This window comes from Lipotes vexillifer, unplaced genomic scaffold (assembly GCF_000442215.2).
Source record: "Lipotes vexillifer unplaced genomic scaffold, Lipotes_vexillifer_v1.1 scaffold916, whole genome shotgun sequence".
Classification (NCBI taxonomy): domain Eukaryota; kingdom Metazoa; phylum Chordata; class Mammalia; order Artiodactyla; family Lipotidae; genus Lipotes; species Lipotes vexillifer.
Window position 1 is genome coordinate 2818834 of NW_006798383.1, and position 12059 is coordinate 2830892.

General features: G+C 53.7%; 2 protein-coding genes across 2 annotated transcripts in view; one reads left to right on the top strand and one right to left on the bottom strand.

Moving 5' to 3' along the window:
- The window catches only part of LOC103070709 (uncharacterized protein C10orf95), a 14181-nt gene extending 10414 nt beyond the window's left edge, over positions 1-3767 (bottom strand). The window contains 1 exon segment of the mRNA XM_007472363.1: positions 3646-3767. Within this exon segment, the coding sequence (XP_007472425.1) occupies positions 3646-3767 (122 nt within the window).
- Positions 3768-7814: 4047 nt separating this feature from the next.
- Positions 7815-12059, top strand: part of SLC68A1 (solute carrier family 68 member 1) — a 6255-nt gene continuing 2010 nt past the window's right edge. The window contains exons 1-7 of the mRNA XM_007470405.1: positions 7815-8121; positions 8554-8636; positions 9218-9670; positions 9820-9943; positions 10765-10861; positions 11420-11591; positions 11667-11860. Of these exons, the coding sequence (XP_007470467.1) occupies positions 7954-8121; positions 8554-8636; positions 9218-9670; positions 9820-9943; positions 10765-10861; positions 11420-11591; positions 11667-11860 (1291 nt within the window). The 5' untranslated portion in view covers positions 7815-7953. The remainder of the gene's footprint in view (positions 8122-8553; positions 8637-9217; positions 9671-9819; positions 9944-10764; positions 10862-11419; positions 11592-11666; positions 11861-12059) is intronic.

Consider the following 12059-nt stretch of genomic DNA (forward strand, 5'->3'; position numbering starts at 1 on the left):
CCCCCCCTGCCACAATTTCGGTGAGGGGCTGGCTCGCGGCCGGGTCTTGGGGGCAGGAGCGGGCCGGAGTGGGGGCCAGTCGGTCACAAAGGACACACCCGAAGGGTACAGGAATGCTGTCTGCTCTGGGAGTCCTGGGGGCTGTCTGTGGGAGTCCCTGAAGTGATCTGGTTGTGGGTTGAGAGAGTGCCTCGGGGCAGGGTGGGAGAAGCTTGGGCTCAAGGGGTGAGGATGGAATTCTTGCAGAGGGACTCCCTGGGGTCGCATGATGCATCAGGCCGGGATCTATTTCATTAACATAATGGCTTTTAATCCTGGTGGCGTTGTAGAACCAATTGGGGAGCTTTAAAAGAACCCCGATGCTGGGCCCCATCCTTAGAAATTACGATTTAATTGGTCAGGGGTGAGGCTTGGGCTTTGGTGTTATTGAGCAGCTCCTCAGGTGACTTTAATGTGCAGACAGGCTGGAGAACCACCACATGGTTCAGCGCCAGCTATTGAGTACGGAACTCCTGGGTTGTTCCCAGACTCCTCTGTGACTTGCGAGGGGTGTATGGTCCTGAGGTGAAGTTGCTGATCCTCCCGTGCTGCTGTAGTAACCTGCGGAGCAGGGAGGGACAGGGAGAAGGTCCCTCCCCCAGTAGGGTGAAGTTTGTTTCCAGCCTGAGGAGGAGGATGGGCCCATTAGTCACTGCATGGAAAGTGGGCACCCCTCCAGGGTTGGGCGTCCCCAACAGCCCTGCGAGGGCTGGTCCTGCTGTGGGGAGACTGAGCAGGGAGACAAAGGGGGTATGAAACAGGAAACACAGAAGACAATTCAGAGGTCACCTGCTTGTTGAAAAAAGGACACACCTAAAATTTGCTCAGGGTATAATACTTTTCAAATTCATTTGATACCCCTGGGACAGGCAGGGAATGGAATTTTCTCCCGCTTTGCAGATGTAGGAATAAACTCTGAGAGCTAGTTAGTGATAAGGTTCAAACTTGACCCAGGGCTCCCAACTCCAAATTATGCTTATTAGTAGAGTTTTTCCCTCTAATAGCTATACTAATAGCTTCTCATACAGTCTCTAGTCCTTCTGAAGGGAATCAGAAGCTAACACCCACCCTCTTTCTGAAGCCTCTCACCCCAGGGGCCCAGTCTGTCATTCTTGGTTTCCTCTACCAAATTCATCAGCCCCCTACTCACCACAGGCTGCTTCAGAAACCAGGGAGCTGCTACTGTTTCTATCATTTTCTGGTTCTTTATCTCCCAGAAGCCTGATGGGGTGAGGAGGGGAGAGTTTTTACATGATGCTGGGGGCTCCTTCTAAACATCTGATTCTGTCACCTGGCCACTCCCAGTGCCCCCCATCCTATTGTCCTCAGGATAGGATCTTGTTGTGGTTTCCAAAGCCCTTCCTGATCTGGTGTCACTTTGCTCTGAGCTCTCTTCCCATATTGTATCAATTTTCCTTAGCACACGGGTGAAAGCTTAATAAGTGTTACATTTTGTAATTATCACTGTTCCTCTTTGTTGCCTCACCTGTTGCCTTGCTGTCCATGTTTCACATTAGGGTTCCCCAGGTTGCCTCTTTTTGACTCCCACAGCCAAGCAGAATGCAGAGCTGAGGGGCACAGTGGGATCTGGGGAGGACACTCCTCCTATGGCTGCTGCTCTCCCGTTGGGCTGCGGATGTCCATATTGGCCTTTTAGGGGCAAATTGACCCAGCAGGTATTAATTGAGCACTTACTGTGTGGTGAAGGAGCCTGGTGGAAGCTGGGAGTCCAGATCAGGGGCAGGTCTGACCTGGCCCTGCCTTTAAGGAGCTTGGGGGCTGGAGAAGGGTTAGGGAGACATTTGGATCCTGATACAGAGCCAAGGGACCTGAAAAGGGGAGAGAACACCTGACTTGGTGCCCTTGGGAAGGTATGTGCCCCTGAACTGGGCCTTGCTTGAATCAGCAGGATTTGATACAATTGTGGTGGCGGTGTGGGCCTAGTGATGTGAGAAATGCTGAGTTTTGGGGGTTTTTTTTAGTCAGAAACACCTGTTTTGAATTTTGGCTCTAGCACTTAATAGCTCTGTGATTTGGGGCTGGCTATTTAATCTTCAGAGCCTTGGTTTCTTCACTTACAAGATGAGGATGGAAATAGTAACAAAAGAGTTGTAAGGATTCATGATGATAGGTGTAAAAACCAGGCATATCCTATATGTCTGAGAAATGGTATGTAGTTACATTTAGGGTGTTGTAGGTGGAAGGAACAACACGAACAAAGGTTGGAGGTGGCATTTAAAAAAGAATTTGATGGATGGCAGGATATACCAAGCAGTGAGAAGCATCAGTGTTGAGTGCTGAAAAGACAGCTTCAGTCATGGATTTGGCAGAAGGGGACACTGACTGCAAGTCTTTAAAGATCATAAAGTCAAACTTCAGAGACATGAAAAAGAAGAATAGCTACATTAAAAAAAAAAAATTATTTATTTATTTTTAGCTGTGTTGGGTCTTCATTGCTGTGCGTGGGCTTTCTCTTGTTGCGGTGAGCTGGGGCTACTCTTCGTTGCGGTGCGTGGGCTTCTTATTGCGGTGGCTTCTCTTCTTGTGGAGCACGGGCTCTAGAGCGCAGGCTCAGTTGTGGTGCACAGGCTTAGTTGCTCTGCGGCGTGTGGGATCTTCTCGAACCCGTGTCTCCTGCATTGGCAGGCGGATTCTTAACCACTGTGCCACCAGGGAAGCCCATGAATAGCTACATTTTATTGAGGGTCTTCTCAGTGCCAGGCACTAGGCTTGGTGTTTTATATATCTTTTGCATTTCAGCCCTACAGCAATCTAAGAGGTTGGCGTTGTCATCCCCACTTTATAGATGAGGAAACTGAGGCCCAGGGAGAGGGAGTGGCTGGCTCAAGGCCACACAACTGGGACCATACCAGTGGGGGGCATGGGAGATGGGCTCTGGGGCCACCAGCAGGCTCTCCTGCTAGGTGCCAAGGTGAGGGTGGAGTTGGTTGCAGGTTACAGGTTATCTCAGCCAGGTTATGCAACTAGGCTGGGGTGGGCCCCAAGCCTTCCTCCCCTGGGAGGCAGGGCTGTTGTTCTCTGTGGGGGTGGAGTGGGGGTGGGGAGGGCTATTAGAGGAAGCAGTTCCTGATGGAGGAGTGGAATCTGGAGTGACCCTGCATACTCCTCCCCCAGCTTTCTTTCCCGGGCAGAGGCTTACCTGGACAGGTTGCTTTGCCTCTAGATCTGGTCCATGGTAGTGATCTGTCTCTGGTACTCATGAATATCATCTGGGCCCGTGCTCCTTGCAGGCCGTCCTCTTCTGACTTACCCCCTTGTGCCTTGATTTTTCTCTCAAACTCCCCTACCACAGGAAGGGGCCTGATTACCAGCATATTCCCCTGCTCCTACCCTGATCTGTTATAAGTGAGCCCAAGGAAATGCCAGTTTCTGAGCACATTTCTGTCGGTGCTCTGGGCTTCCTAGACATAGTTTATCCTCCCTGCATTCCTATAAAGATAGGCACTGTTACTCCCATTTTACAGGTGAGGAAACCAAGGTTCAGACAAGCTCAGACCTTGCCTGCAGTTACAGTTAGTAGAAAGTTCAGTTGAGATGTAAACCCCGGCCGTTCTGATGGCAAAAGTCATATGTTTTCCATCTCACCACACTTTGAGGTTTTCTTCTACTGTTGCCCCAGCGTGGGTGCAGGGAACCAGCTGCTGGAGGCTGGGGACCTTGCCTGTAGGGCCCACCTTCTCCAGTAACCTGGGCAGGCCACTGGACATCTGGGTAGGGGTGCCAGGAGGTTTCACTCCCTTTGGACAAAGGCTTTCAAGGTGAGGGAGGGGAGTTCTGAAAGGCCCTGGGGAATCAGAGGAGGTGACCTGGGTTAAGGATAGTAGCAGAGGTGTACATGGTGCTTTACAGCCCCAAAGCACCTTTACATTAGCCCACCCCATCCTTGTGTGGTGGGTATGGAGGGTCTGGGAGGCTCGATAGTAGTAATCTCTGAAGTTTGGGTGCTCGCTGCACTTCCTGTGCTCATTGCGTTAGAGTATTTTCTCATGGACTGCTAACCCTAGCCTTAGGAAGGTTGGCCCCATCGTGCAGTTAGGAAACAGGCATGGAGAGGTTTAGCAAATTGCTTCAGGTCACATGGGTAGGAAATGGTGGAGTTGGGACTTTGGAGACCTCCAGTTGTGTCTTCTTTCCTCTATGTTACTTGGAAAGTGCCAGGGAAACTTAAAGGGTGATGGATATGTTCCTGATCTCAGTTGTGGTGACAGTTTCACAGGCATACCTATGCCAAAACTGATCAGACTGTACACTTTGAATATGTGCAGATTATTATTATTTGGGGGCAGGGGAGTCTTTTTTTTTCTCTTTTGGCCACGCTGTGCAGCTTGCAGGATCTCATTTCCCCAACCAGGGATTGAACCCAGGCCATGGCAGTGAGAGCCCAGAATCCTAACCACTAGGCCACCAGGGGACTCCCCGATATGCAGATTATTATATGTCAGTTGTACCTCAATAAAGCTGTGATAAAAAAAAGTATTTCCCACCAAATGTTTCTTCAGGGGCTCAAAGCCCCCAGGGAGAGGCCACTTGGATATCCTCCGGCTCTGGGACAAGGTGGGATCATTATGGCCTGGGAGAGATTCTCACAGACTTAGCGGCTGCTTTCAGGTAGTTTTGGCCACTCCTCCTTCTCTCATTGCTCCACCACTAGGCGTGGGCTGGCACAAGGTTGGCACAGGGAATGGGGGGGCTGCATACCGATCTCTTGAGTGAATTGCCACTCAGCTTCCATTGAGCCTGAGAGAGACCCCCATGAGATACCGTCCTTATTCTCCTCGCAGAGCCTCTTTCTTACTAGTCAATCCTGTAGCAAGAGTGGCTGAGTCCTGAGAGGGAGAGAGAGGGCGAAGACACAGGCCCTGCGCTGGAGAACCCCACAGTCAGGCTGGAGTGCGGGCAGGTAGGAGAGTGCTGTGCAGGGGCAGGAGGCTCCAGTGAGGGCCGAGGAGTTGAAGAAGGTCTCCTCGACGTGGTGCTGGCTCCTGAGGGATGGGTGAGATGGAGATGAAGACATGGGGAGGGTGCTTCTGGTAGGAGGCACCATCAAGAACAAAGGCCTGGGGGCTTCCCTGGTGGTGCAGTGGTTAAGAATACGCCTGCCAATGCAAGGGAGATGGGTTCGTGCCCTGGTCCGGGAAGATCCCACATGCCGTGGAGCAATTAAGCCTGTGTGCCACAACTACTGAGCCTGCGCTCTAGAGCCCATGAGCCACAACTACTGAGCCCTTATGCCACAACTACTGAAGCCCTCACGCCTAGAGCCCGTGCTCTGCAACAAGAGAAGCCACCACAACGAGAAGCCCACACACCACAATGAAGAGTAGCCCCCGCTTGCCGCAAACAGAGAAAACCTGTGCGCAGCAACGAAGACCCAATGCAGCCAAAAATGGATAAATAAATAAATAAATTTATTTAAAAAAAAAAAAGAACAAAGGCCTGGCCAGAGGAGACGGTGGCTTGAAGATCCATGGGAGTCTGGGCTGGACTGGCGGGGAGAGGCCAGAGACTACAGAGGCCCTTGAAAGCTGGGCAGGGAAGGGGAGCCATGGTTGCTCATGGGGCAAGAACAGGGCCTGGGGGGTCACCACATTTGGACTGGGGCTGAAGTCGGTTCTCCAGGGCCTGACTCTGATGGGGAAACAGAAGTTTCTGTTCTGCATGTGTGCGTGCAAGCATGCGGACATGTAAATGAAGCCCATGGGTAGGCTTGGGTCACGAGGACTCAAAGAGAAAGCCTCTGAGGAGGTGTATAAGTTTTAGGGCTGCCGTAACAAATTGCCACAAACTGAGTGGCTTAAGGCAACCTCACAGTTCCCTGTAGGGTAGAAATTCAACATCAAGGCATCAGCAGGGTCATGTGCCCTCTGGAGGGAGGCTCTAGGAAAGAATCCTTCCTTGCCTCTTCCTAGCTTCTGGTGGTTGTCTGCAATCCTTAGTGTTCTTTGGCTTGTAGATGCATCAGTCAAATTTCTGCCTGCATCTTCACGTGGCTGTCTTCCCTCTGTGTGTGTCTGTCTCTGTGTCCAAATTTCCCTCTCCTTGTAAGGATACCAGTCATTGGATTAGGGCCCACCCTAACTCAGCATGACCTCATCTTAACTTGGTTACATCTGCAAAGATCCTATTTCCAAATAAGGTTGCACTCACAGATACTGGGGGTTAGGACTTGAACTTATCTCTTTTGGGCACATTCAACTCAGAACAGGGAGTTTGAGAGAAGGAAGCCCCCATAGCTTCCCTCTGGGGGTCAGACAAGCACACATGAGATTATTTTTCTGAAAAGAGAACAACAGCTTTGAATCTAAAGAGACAGACAGACTTAATGCCTGGCTGCTTAAAGTGTGGTCATGGACCAGCAGCATTGGTACCACCTGGGAGCCTGTTAGAAATGCAGAATCTCAGATTCCTCCCCACGCCTATGGAGGCAAAATCTGCATTTTAACAAAGTCCCCTGGTGACTTGGAAGCACGTTACAGTATGAGAAGCGCTGCTTTAATAAAAATCTGACTTTTATTTGCTTTTCCATCCATGGTCAGTCTAGCCTGCTGGTCTCTGTGCATGGGTCGGCCTGGTTGGGAGCAGGCACTCCTGTCCTTTGTTCTCTCTCTCTCTCTCTTTTTTTTTTTTTTTGCGGTACACGGGCCTCTCACTGTTGTCGCTTCTTCACGTCGCGGAGCACAGGCTCTGGACGCGCAGGCCCAGCGGCCATGGCTTACGGGCCCAGCCGCTCCACGGCATATGGGATCTTCCTGGACCGGGGCACGAACCCGCATCCCCTGCATTGGCAGACGGACTCTCAACCACTGCGCCCCCAGGGAAGCTCTGTTCTCTCTTTTCATGTAACATGTTCTTGAGTTTCTCTCCCCTGTGTTGAGGTTGCCCACGTACTTGGCCTTTCTGGAGAGCATCGGGCTTGTTGAGCCAGTCCCTTTGTTGTGTTCCTGGGCTGTGTCCAGCTTTTGGCTGTTTATAGATGTTGCTGCCATGAACAGCTCTGTACTTGTTCCCTTGGGGTTAGTTCCTTGAGGTGGAATTTCCGGAATCAAAGTGCGTGAACAGTTGTGGACTCTTATCATATCTTATCACTTGTATAGCCCTATGGAACCTGCCATCACAGCAGGTTTCTCCATTCTACCCAGCAGTCCATAAGAACCCAATTTGGGAGGTCAAGTGGCAGAAAAGCCTTTGGAGCCAGACAGGTCAGGGTTCAAATATGCTACTTTTTTGCTGTGCGACACTGGGCAAATTACTTAACATCTCTGAACTTGGGGTTGCTCTCCTATAATATTGTAATAGTGCTGTAAACTTTGTAGGGATTTTATAAAGATGACAGTGAGATCACTAACATCCATTTATTGAGCACTTTCTGTGAGTTACCTCATTTAATCCTTACATTCCTCTGAGTAGCCATGATCATCCACTTTTCCTTTTTACAGAAGAGAAAACTGAGGCTGGGGTTAAGTAGCTCGCCTGAAGTGCCACTGTAGGCACAGTGTGTGCCCAAGCCCAGGGTTGTCATGTCTGGACCGTTAAGGTTGAGTAAAGTATGGATGAAAGAAGATACTGAGCGTAGCGCTCTAGCACGCAACCTGGCTCAGCACTTGCTGGCTGTCTGCCTTCTCTTCCCATGCCTTTATCAGTTTCCTTGGGTTACTCTCCAGTAGTGGTATCTAGTCCAGCATTGTTTTAGCTGGACATCATTGACGATTCCCCAGTTTTGTTTTAGGTACAGACTTTCTCCCAGTGAGATGACTCAGAGGTCTGGGGTTAGATCAGGTGGCTCTGATACCTGCAGCTAACTGGCTTCTTCTTCCCCAGGGACAAGGATGGCCAGACTGCCCGTGGCCATGAGCGCTCCTCAGTACTCCTGGGGCTGAGGCTGGGCTGGCTGCCATGGGGCTGGGTGGGCCCTGGGCCTGGCTGCTGGGCCTGCCCACGGCCATGGTCTATGGCTCCCTGGCCCTCTTCATCTCTGTCCTGCACAACGTGTTCCTGCTTTACTACGTGGACACCTTTGTCTCAGTGTACAAGATCAACAAAGCTGACTTCTGGGTCGGAGAGGTAGGCCAGAGCTGGGGCAGCTAGCCAGGGTGGGAGCCAGGCAGATGGCAGGGCTGGATCCTGCCCAGCCAGGAGCTTGGGGCAAGCCGGGTTGCCCACCGAGATTCAGCAAGAAAAGCTGGAGCTGGAGGCCTTGATGACTCCTCAGTGAGGATTACGCCAGCTCTCCTGGCCTCTGTCTTGTGAGCCAGGCACTGTTCTATGTATGCACATTTATAATATATTCACATATATTTATCAGCTGGGCCCTGGATGGGTGGGAGTTTGATGGGACAGTCGCTATGGGTTATAACAGAGGGACTGACCTGAACAAAGGTTTGCAGGAAGGAAAGCTGGGGTCATCTTTGAGAGGTGGCGAGCAGGCTGGGATGGAGAAAGCCCTGGAGAGGAGGCTGCCTGGAGCCCACCTGCCCGTTTCCCCTCTGCCCACAGACGGTGTTTCTCCTCTGGAACAGCCTCAATGACCCCCTGTTCGGCTGGCTGAGTGACCGTCAGTTCCTCAGCTCCCAGCCCCGGTTTGTTTCCCGAGGATGGCTCAGAACTGGTTCTGTCCCACCTACCCCTCCCCGGAGCTGGAGGACCCCTGCCTGTGTTTGGGGTGGGGAAAGAAAGGGAGACCATTTTCAGCTGTTGTCCAGGCTTCCTCCTTTCCCAAGGTCAGGCAGACTCTGTCCAGTTTGAAGACGTGGCCTTGACTGGCAGCTGCCTTGCTCAGCTCGGGGAGAAATTTACCCCCGCTTGGCTTATCAGGCCCTCAGGATGGGGCTCCATGCAGCAAACACTGCTGCTTCTGGCAGATTTCTTTAGCCCATCCCTGCTTTGGCCCATCACTGCCCCCAAGCTTGAGAAATGGGTATCCCACCACCCTTTGGCCGTCAGCCCTGGCAGGCTGGTAAGAGAGCAGAGGGGAGAGTGTACCCACTGGTGAGTTGTGCTTCCTAAATCAGGGGTTGAACTCAGGGCTCAGTGGGACCACCCTGGTGTGAGTCCCATGCTCTGGGCCTCTGTTGTTCCCTCCTGTGGGGCCCGGGCAGGGGGAACTGGGGCCTGCCAAGGCTGTAGGGACATCTCCCAACAGCACCCCTCTCCCTGGCAGGTCAGGCGCCAGGCTCTCCTCGAGGGCCGTGGTGCTGGCACGGGTGCGGGCACTGGGCTGGCATGGGCCGCTGCTGGCGCTGTCGTTCCTGGCGTTCTGGGTGCCCTGGGCCCCAGCTGGCCTGCAGTTCTTGCTGTGCCTGTGCCTCTATGACGGCTTCCTGACGCTCGTGGACCTGCACCATCATGCCTTGCTGGCCGACCTGGCCCTCTCAGCCCACGGCCGCACCCACCTCAACTTCTGCTGCTCCCTCTTCAGTGCGGCCGGCTCCCTGTCTGTCTTTGCCTCCTACGCCTTCTGGAACAAAGAAGACTTCTCTTCCTTCCGCGCCTTCTGCCTGGCACTGGCCACTGGCTCTGGGCTGGGCTTTGTGGGGGCCACACGGCTGCTGAGGTGGCGGGTGGAGGCGGCCAGCAGGGAACCGGGGTGCCCAACCCTGGCTGTGGATGGCGGGTGAGTGGCCAGCTCCGGCTCTCCAGGGTCCTGCCGGCACTCTGCTGGGTGTGACTGCCATGCTGGGGCCCCAGGCTGGTGGCTGGCTGCCGGGTGGGGGAAGCCTCTGGCCCAGTCTAGGCCGTTCTTGACTCCCCTCTGCCCTGTAGCCTGTGTGAAGAAGAGCTGCTTCTTGGCGGTGAGGAGACGGGCAGCATCACCTTGGGCCAGTACCTCCGGCAGCTGGCCCGCCACCGGAACTTCCTGTGGTTCGTGGGCATGGACCTGGTGCAGGTACGGGAGCAGTGCCTCCACCCAGGATGGCTACGAATGCCTCACTCAAGGGAACAGGCTCCTCAGAAGCTGGGAAATCAGTTCTGGCCTCGCCTGAGAATGGCTGGGCCATTAAATGGCAGGAGCACAAGTTGGGTTGTTAGATACCTGGATTCTAGCAGCATCTGAGCTCCTAGCTCTCTGCGTCATCTTAGGCTTGTCTCAGCCTCTCGGGGCAGCCGTGTCCTCACCTGTAAAGTGAGGATATGAAAAAGAGGTGCCCCTTTGGAGACTTTTAAAACAAAAAATGCCATACCTAAAACATATGTAGTATATAAGCCAACCAAATTTAGAAATAGATTGTTTTTGTGTCATTTAGCTTGTTTTAGCATTGATAGGTTTTATAAGAGGAAAAGCTTTTAATTGTTCTAATGACAATTTTGTCATTCCTTCTAACTTTTAGAAAACTTGGATGAGCATAGGAAGTTGGTTTCAGGTTTTGTTGTTGTTGTTGTTTTTTGCGGTGTGCGGGTCTCTCACTGCTGTGGCCTCTCCCGTTGCGGAGCACAGGCTCTGGACGCGCAGGCTCAGCGGCCATGGCTAACGGGCCCAGCCGCTCCGCGGCATGTGGGATCTTCCCGGACCGGGGCACGAACCCATGTCCCCTGCATCGGCAGGTGGACTCCCAACCACTGCGCCACCAGGGAAGCCCCGGTTTCAGGTTTTGTTCTGGCATGTTCCACGCCGAGGGGCACAGGGGTGGAGGCCGCTCTTGGTCCTGCTGCCCCACCTGCTGGCTTCTGCCCTCTTCCTGGCCTCCTCACTGTCCCTGTTGGTTGCAGGTCTTTCACTGCCACTTCAACAGCAACTTCTTCCCCCTCTTCCTGGAGCATCTGTTGTCAGACCACATCTCCCTCTCCACAGGCTCCTTCCTGTTGGGTGAGTGGGTGCCCCGGGCAGGCCGGAAGGACAAAGGCTTGCACCCCAGAACCCCTAGCCCGGCTGTAGGCACAGCCGCCTCCCCAGCTGGGGCCCAGGTGGCAGAGGGCAGAATCCGTGCTGGGGTTGCACCTCCAGCCCCCGGCTCTGTTTTCCAGAGGGAGGGAGCCTGCCTCTGTGGCTTTGAGTGGGTAGGGCTGCCCTCATGGTGGTCCTCTGGGTGGCGGTGACACCCAGAGGTGAAGTGGCAGAGTGGCCGGTTCACAGGGAGGACGACTGTCCTGACAGGCCTGGGTGTGTGTCTTGACCGTGCTTATTCACTGTGTGGGTGTGTTTTATTTCATCTCTTTGGGCCTCCACTTCTCTGTAAAGTAGGAATAATAATAGTACTTACCTTAAAGGGTCGTGAGGACTAAATAAAAGGGTGTGAAGCTCTTAGCACAGAGCCTGAACCTCGTTAGTGTTGGGTCAGTGCAAACTCTGATTCCGATGGCTAACCGTGGGCAGTTGTGGAGGTTGTGGCAGTGCCCCCTGACGAGGCCGCACCCCCTTCCCCAGGCATCTCCTATGTCGCTCCGCATCTCAACAATCTCTACTTCCTGCCCCTGTGCCGGCGCTGGGGCGTCTACGCTGTGGTGCACGGGCTCTTCCTGCTCAAGCTGGGCCTGAGCCTGCTCATGCTGTGCGCTGGCCCCGACCGCCCTGGCCTGCTCTGCCTCTTCATTGCCAGGTATGCCCTGCCCTCCTTCATCCTCACATCTCTGTCCCACCCCTTCATTTTTGTCTGCTCTCTCTCCGCCGGCAGCAACCGTGTCTTCACTGAGGGCACCTGTAAGCTGTTGACCTTGGTGGTCACTGACCTGGTGGACGAGGACCTGGTGCTGAACCACCGCAAGCAGGCGGCCTCAGCGCTTCTCTTTGGCATGGTGGCCTTGGTGACCAAGCCAGGCCAGACCTTCGCCCCGCTGCTGGGCACCTGGCTGCTGTGCTTCTACACAGGTGAGAGCCCAGGGGCTGGCACGGGGCTCTGGAGGCTCCAGGGAGCACAGCTTACCTGGTGTACCAGCTGATCAGCCTGGGATCTGGATCCACTGAGGGAGAGAATGGCAACCAGCCAACAGAGGCTGGGTCTGGGCTGCCCCTGGCTGCCACCCCTCCTCTTCCTCTCTGCATGTGGGTCGAGGAACTGGGTTACACT